This window comes from Sapajus apella, unplaced genomic scaffold (genome assembly GCF_009761245.1).
Source record: "Sapajus apella isolate SASKATOON/1434 unplaced genomic scaffold, GSC_monkey_1.0 scaffold3444, whole genome shotgun sequence".
Taxonomy (NCBI): domain Eukaryota; kingdom Metazoa; phylum Chordata; class Mammalia; order Primates; family Cebidae; genus Sapajus; species Sapajus apella.
Genome location: NW_022440370.1, coordinates 1 through 7,268, shown reverse-complemented (window position 1 = coordinate 7,268; position 7,268 = coordinate 1). Strand labels below are relative to the sequence as shown.

At 45.3% G+C, this 7,268-nt stretch overlaps 1 protein-coding gene across 1 annotated transcript; it reads left to right on the top strand.

The window, feature by feature from the left end:
* The first annotated feature begins 362 nt into the window (after window positions 1-362).
* Window positions 363-7,241, top strand: LOC116547517 (retinal-specific phospholipid-transporting ATPase ABCA4-like). The gene is made up of 4 exons (XM_032273461.1): window positions 363-2,198; window positions 5,586-5,720; window positions 6,468-6,571; window positions 6,645-7,241. Exons 1-4 carry the CDS (start codon window positions 2,091-2,093, stop codon window positions 6,739-6,741), a joined length of 444 nt encoding a protein of 147 aa, XP_032129352.1. The 5' UTR covers window positions 363-2,090; the 3' UTR covers window positions 6,742-7,241.
* Window positions 7,242-7,268: the final 27 nt, after the last annotated feature.

Genomic DNA, 7,268 nt, shown 5'->3' with positions numbered 1-7,268 from the left:
CAGGCAAGAGGTGAGTGTCCTGCTCCTCCTGTCTCAGGGAGTCTCTCGCAGGTCCTGGGCCATGCCCCTCTCCCAGAAGAGGAAGGGTGACCATCAGACCCTCCACTAGGGTCTATATGAGGCCCTGAAAGATCTATACAGAGAAGGAGGCCTCCCAGAGGGCATGGCCCAAAAAACCCAACACATAGACCCACCAGAAATTTGAACTGAATTGTGATTGTTAAGAGATTCTTCTGTTGGCATAGATTCTTGGAAAGATCTGGGAAGCACTAAGTGTGTGGTTCTTAATCTCTTTGAGGTCATGGAATATTTTGAGCATCTGATGAATATTTGTACCCTATTCTTATGAAAATGCACCACTGCCTCCCATTACCTCCCTCCACACATTTTTGCAAAAAGTTTCAGGGAATTTACTGAGCTGTGGTTCACATTTATGATCCTGCAGGAGCCCTTGGATCCCACGTTAAGAACCCCTGTGATGAGGCATCCTTCCTCTGGGTTGAGTTTCTATATGGAGGCTCATTCATAGGCCCTTGAGAGGGCTTAACCTGCATTGGCTATTTGTAGGCTGAAGTTTGGCTTTGCCAGACCAAGGAGCATAAAGGAAAAACTGGCGTGTGCCCTTGGATTCTGGAGGGTGACTGCTGCTCTCTGTAATAAAGTATGTTTAAACAAACTGGTCCCCTATGGGCAGGACAGAGAGGATGGGCTCTCACTTGTTTGCCTCTTTCCTGGCTGCAGGAAAAGCTTGAACAGTAAAACTTCAGCACACACAGTAGAGGTGCCCAGAGGGAGCCTCTGCCCTGGTTTGTAAGTGGAGTAAGGTGCTGCTGACATCTGTGCAGCATCTGCTTGACTGGGGGCTCTTTCTCTCCCCTGAAAGCCATCCTCAGCATGGCCCAATGCTGAGTGGGCAGGAAGAGTCCTGAGCATGCTTCACTGGCTCAGACACAATGATTTGGTTCTTTGGCCTCCGTAACCAGCCCTACTGGGTTTATGGAAAAGGGACAGGCAGGGGTAAAGCCAGGTCACGGCTAAGTCTATCTCAACAGATCCAGCTTCACCTGCAAGTGACCATGCAGGTGACTGCATGATGGTGACAAAATGAGTCATGGCAGGGTGGAGGAGGGGAAAGGATATCATAGAATTTTCCATGAGCACATTTATGAGACATCAAGTTATAACTGTGTCCAAGTGAGACACAGTCTGACGTCCAGAAGGTAAAACTGAGCTGGACGCTAGAAAGAAAATACAGGTTTAAGACACGGAATTGGGATTCTCTGGTGGGGTAGCTCCTGCTAATTTGGAGATGTACCCTCCTTGCTTCCCTGGGTAGTTTTAATTGGCCCTGCCATACCTCTGGTGGCTTTTGTCACTGTGGGAACTGCAATGGTCTCTCTCTGTGCCATCATATTTCATCCATCCTTTATTCATATACCCTAAACTATAAGAAGAAAAGGATGAGATTAGACCAAATGTCTATGTATAGTTTATTTTCCATCATGGCAATATATTTTATAGTGGGGGTGAATATTTTAGCCAAAAGGAGTTGATGGAACCCAACTTGCTCTAGCCCTGCTCCTTGCAGGCCTCTTGCTGTGAGTAGTTATCTGACTGGCTCCTCTTTCATTGCTATCTTTGCCAATAAACACAGATAGAGAAGTTTACTTCCATCGGGACACATCCATCTTTTCTAGTTACTTTCCAAATGTCTGAAGAATATTTAAAACCATTAATTATTTTCTTAAACCTGACCTTCCCTCTGTTTCTAAACTCACATGTGAGGTGATCTGATCCAAAATGAAAGCTGACTTTTGGTGTAACATGGATTCAATTAATCCCAGACATGGAAACATGGAAGAATCTGACAGGATTCAGTTTCTAATCAAAGGGCCCCTGTTTTGATTCCCAAATATTGTATGCATTTCTGAAGCCAAGTATGAGAAGAGAAGAAGCAGCTTCCTTTTCCCATTGGCAGAAGCTTCTCCAGCCCTAGCTCTGTGGTCATCCCTCCATCCCCTTGCAGGAAAATCACTCATTGCTTTTTTTCTTGCAGTATTTTAACCAATATTTCTGAAGTCCATCAAAATATGGGCTACTGTCCTCAGTTTGATGCAATTGATGAGCTGCTCACAGGACGAGAACATCTTTACTTTTATGCCCGGCTTCGAGGTGTACCAGCAGAGGAAATTGAAAAGGTAAAAAATGATTTGTTGTGGCCACATAGGAATCTGGTTAATTACAAGCCTGTTTCCTGAGAGTGCATTCACTTGGAGATAAGAAACTGAAGGATGCTATTCATTCATTCATTCATTCCAAAAAATGTTTACTATGTGCCTACTGTGTGCCAAGTACTCTTCTAGAAACCAGGGGTAGAGCAGTGAATGAGACAGACAAAGAAAAATTCCCACTCCCATATCTAACAAAACGATATATGTGTTTATCCTTTGACTAAGCGATTACAGTTTTAAGAGCTTTTCCTGAAGATACATCTCCCACAGTACAAAATGAGTATGTACAAGGTGATCTGTTGCATTTGTAATTGCAAAATGCTGGAGTTTACCTGCATGTTTAGTCATTATAGATTGGTTGAATAATGTATGGTACAGACACACAATAAAGTCTTATGCAACTATAAAAAGGAAAAAGGAAAATTTCAGTGAACTGATACAGAGATGAAAAAAAAAGTAAAGTGGAAAACAAAACATATAAAATGCTACTTTTTATGTTAGAAAGAAGGAAAAACAAGAAAGTAAACGTATGTCTGCTTAGCTTTGCAAATAGAACACAGAAAGGATAAGCCAGAAAACAATGAATTTGGTGATCAACAAGAAGCAATTGGGAAGAAAGAAAATGGGAGGGAATAGCACTTCTGGGGATATATTTTTGTTTAGTTTTAACTTGTGGAAGCATGTTAATGTTCCACAACAAAATCAGTAAGAATGGGAAGTAGGCAAAAGTGAAACATAAAGAAAACCTAATTCTGACAGCAAACTAGACAAAGAAACCCAATTTTATTTCAAATAAATACATAATCCTGCAAAAGGGGAATAGAGCTAATACAAACAACTGATTAACACAGTATTTGACTGTATATCCTCATTCTTGGGCAGGGTGGAGTTGTGGAGAAGGACTACAAATAATTTCTGAGTTCTTTTTAGTTTGTTTTTTATGGTGTATGGCCAATGTGATTCTGAAAATTTTAGATGTGTTACACGATTAATAAATTAATAAATGTTTTGGTGTTATTAAGACCCAGAATTCTCATTGTAAAAGAAGGGACCTACAGATATGGAAAGGGGAAAAGCAAGAAAGAACTGTGAGGCCATGGACTGAAACTGGAGATAGCACTGGGAATTCAGGAATATGATATGCGTGTGTTTGTGGTTGCATGCAGATGTGTTCATGTTTCATACACATAGGAACACATCTGCACGTACCCACAAACCCATGCATATCAATATTCCTGAATTCTGAAAGGATCAAAAAACAAAAACATCCCAGTAGCCATGAGCACACTTAGTGCTCAGACTTTTGTCTTAATAATATTCCCCACTAAAAGTAACCCTGATTCCTCCAATGAATAATAGATTCCAGGGCTGGAATGGCATAGGTATAAAATGAACATGGAATATCTTATGCCAGAAAGTAAGAAAGTACTTTAAAAAAAAATAATGGGCTGGGCATGGTGGCTTACACCTGTAAGCACAGCACTTTGAGAGGCCAAGGTGGGAAGATCGCTTGAGACCAGGAGTTCCAGATTAGCTTGTGCAACATAGGGAGACCCCATCTCTGCAAAAAAATTAACAAATTAGTCCCAGTTACGCAGGTGGCTGAGGTGGGAGGAATGCTTGAGCCCGGGAGGTTGAGGCTGCAGTGAGCTGAGATCATGCCACTGCTCTCCAGCCTGGGCAACAGAGCAAGATTGTCTCTTACAAAAAAGATAATAATAATGTAATTTTAAAGGAATAAAAATATCTCTGTACAGATTGCTTATTGGTTGCAAGAAAGAAGCATAATAATTTTATAATGGAGAAATTAGATAGTACCTTAACTGGGTGATCAAAATTAACATCACCTATAAGGGGCAGATGAACATCTCATGCCCCAAGATGTGATACCCTATGAAGGACACAATTTCACTTATGTAGTATCCAGATTGGAGATATGTGACCGGAATCATCCTGAGGAAACTTCTGACAAGCTCCAAAGAAGGAGACTTAAAAAAAGTAAAAGAGAGAGGCTGCATTCTTCAAAAATATAAAAGTTATAAAAGACAAAGAAAAAGCTATGGAAATATCTCCAAGCACAGGAGGCTAAATAGGTATAATGACTGAAAACAGACAATAGACCACATCTTGTGCAGAAGAGAAAAAAAATGATAGAGGATATTATTGGACCAGCTGACAAAACTTAACTGTGAATGGTAGATTAGATAAATGGATCATAACGTTCAATTTACTGACATTGATAATGTACTGTGGTTATGTGAGAGAATATCCCTATTCTTAGGAAATATGCCCTGAGGTATTTAGGAGTGAAGGGCCACAATGAGTAACTTACCCTCAAATGAGTCACAAAAAATTTTGTGTGTGTGTGCGTGTGTATGTGTGTCTGTGAGAGAGAGAGAAGAGTTTATTAGTTAATAGTGTTCTATGCACTATTTTTTATTCTTATATGTTTGTGTGAGTTTGAAACTATTTCCAAATAAAAAGCTAAAAAAGGAGCTTACATTCTAGTGGGAGGGATAGACAATCTGTAGATAAATAGGTAAAATCTCCAGTACATTCAAGAGTGAAAAGTTCTTAGGGAAAAGAAATGCAGGGAGGAATTGTTAGGGCAGGGTTTGCACTTTGAGGTCAGATGGCCCAGAAAGAGCCTACAAAGGAGAGGACCTGAGTGAAGAACTAGAGGTGAGAGAGGGACCCGTGTGCACACCTAGGGAGGAACATTCTAGACACGGGGGACAAGTACAGAAGGCAGAAGCATGGTGAGCTTGTCTCCAGTGGCTTCCCTAAATCCCCTCCTGTGCATGTGCACACATACCTGGTATCTCTGTCATCGTTCCTCATGGCATTGTAATAATCTGCCAGTATTCTGTTTAACTGTCACCACCCCGCAGTCTGTGTTCACATTGTTCTCCGTGCCTGGTTCAGTGCCTGTTCCATAGGTACGTGTCGTATGCACAAGGCTTCAGGTGTGACTCTCTTGAGGGGTGGGACCAACGGGTCTGGAACTCACCGTCTTCTCAAACGGACCCTTCCTCCCCTACTCCTAGCCATGGTCCAGGACACTGGGCGAGACCCACCATCTTGCTGTTTGTAAGGTTGAAGGCCATTTCCCACGGGGCTACACCCAACAGGTGGTGAGCTGACCGGGCCACCCTGGGATCCAAGACAGAGTGAAAGAGACCCTGTCTGGTGCCTGAAGCATATGCCAGAGGACAGGAGCCAGCAGGCAGCCTGTTTCAGCCTAGCTGGGTCTTTCATTCTAGAGGCGTGAGATCTGGGAGCCAAGGCTTCGAACTGGAGGAGGTTTGGATGTTTTCTTGTCTTCTCCAAATGGGATTTCTTTCTTTTCTCTAGGTCGCAGACTGGAGTATTAAGAGCCTGGGTCTGACTGTCTATGCGGACTGCCTGGCTGGCACGTACAGTGGGGGCAACAAGCGGAAACTCTCCACAGCCATCGCGCTCATTGGCTGCCCACCGCTGGTGCTGCTGGTAAATGCAGGCTTGTGCCACCCCAAGGGCTTAAACCAAGTGCTGTGTCTCTCAGGTTGGGGAAATAGGTTCTGGGTCAGCAGATTTAGAAACTGCAGCAATTTGGCTTTTGTCTGGACGGTTTCTTGTGTTGCTCATTTTGAGTGACTGGACCAGTGTTTGGTTCATGCAGCTCTGGAGAAAAGCAAGTCATGGCATAGTCTCACTATGCATTCTCAGGATGTCTCCTTTGGGGCCACCAGCTCACAGCCAGGAAGTTTAGCCTGCTCTGCGGCCTGTTGGTGTCTGGTCCCCAAACAGGAGCACTGAGCTGGGTCAAAGGCTTGTGTGACCCTCCCCTGAGCTGGGCCAGGCCTGAGGCCATGCCCACACAACCCAAGGATCATAAGAGCACAGGCACAAGATATAGCGGGAACCAGGGAAGTGACCTGAGTGACCTCCCTGCCTCCTGACATATTTGCAGGATTTTCTTTTTTGAGGAGAATTCTGTCATTGCCTTAATCCACTTTAATTCCCTCGCGGGCTGAAATGGGCCCGGGGTGGACACCATGCTTCTTTACTCTCAGATCCACCTCCTACCTTCTGTACCCTGCACCAGGATACCCCTGTCTTGCTCAACTGGGGAGTGACTGTGTGTGCTGTCTGTCAGCTCATCCTCCCCAGGGGAGCCAGTCCAGGAAGAAGCAGCAACCAGAAGGGCCAGCTCCCAGCCTGTGCCTCCCACCTTCTCTCCACCTTCCCCCTCAGGACGAGCCCACCACAGGGATGGACCCCCAGGCACGCCGCATGCTGTGGAACGTCATCGTGAGCATCATCAGAGAAGGGAGGGCAGTGGTCCTCACATCCCACAGGCAAGAGATTTCCAGGGCTGGGGAAGGTGGGTGGGAGTCCTCCCCTGCTCACCCTCTCTCTCCTGCCCCACAGCATGGAAGAATGTGAGGCGCTGTGTACCCGGCTGGCAATCATGGTAAAGGGTGCCTTTCGATGTATGGGCACCATTCAGCATCTCAAGTCCAAGTAAGCAGATGGTTGGGACATGCCCCTTGTTGCCTTCTATGAATCCAACCGGACCCTATGTTCTCCACTGACACTTGGAAGAGTCCTGCTGCCCTGGCATCCCCTGGGGCAGAGGCAGGTGGTGGCTGGGTCTCATTCTCCAGCAGCAGATGGAGAAGGCCATTATGCTGATGAGAAACTCCTCTATATTGGCCTAATTTCCTGTGGTGGAAGATTTGCCTAAGTCTCTGGTTGGGGGATCCGATCAGGATGCATGCACAGCCTGGCTGGGATGAGGGAGGGCCACCACCATGGCCTCAGTATTCCACGACCAGAGCCTCAGTATTCCACCACCAGAGCCTCAGTATTCCACCATCTCGGCCTCAGTATTCCACCACCACGGCCTCAGTATTGCACCACCTCAGTATTCCCTGACCACGGCCTCAGTATTCCACCACCAGGGCCTCGGTATTCCTCCACCACCACGGCCTCAGTATTCCACCAACAGAGCCTCAGTATTCCACCACCACGGCCTCAGTATTCCACCACCAC

Bases quoted from the DNA above. Each gene is read 5' to 3' on its own strand.
- LOC116547517 (XM_032273461.1), top strand. From the start codon at position 2,091: ATGGGCTACTGTCCTCAGTTTGATGCAATTGATGAGCTGCTCACAGGA. The intron at 2,199-5,585 runs GTAAAAAATGAT...TCTTTTCTCTAG, and splicing joins CAGCAGAGGAAATTGAAAAG to GTCGCAGACTGGAGTATTAA. The intron at 6,572-6,644 runs GCAAGAGATTTC...CCTGCCCCACAG, and splicing joins GTGGTCCTCACATCCCACAG to CATGGAAGAATGTGAGGCGC.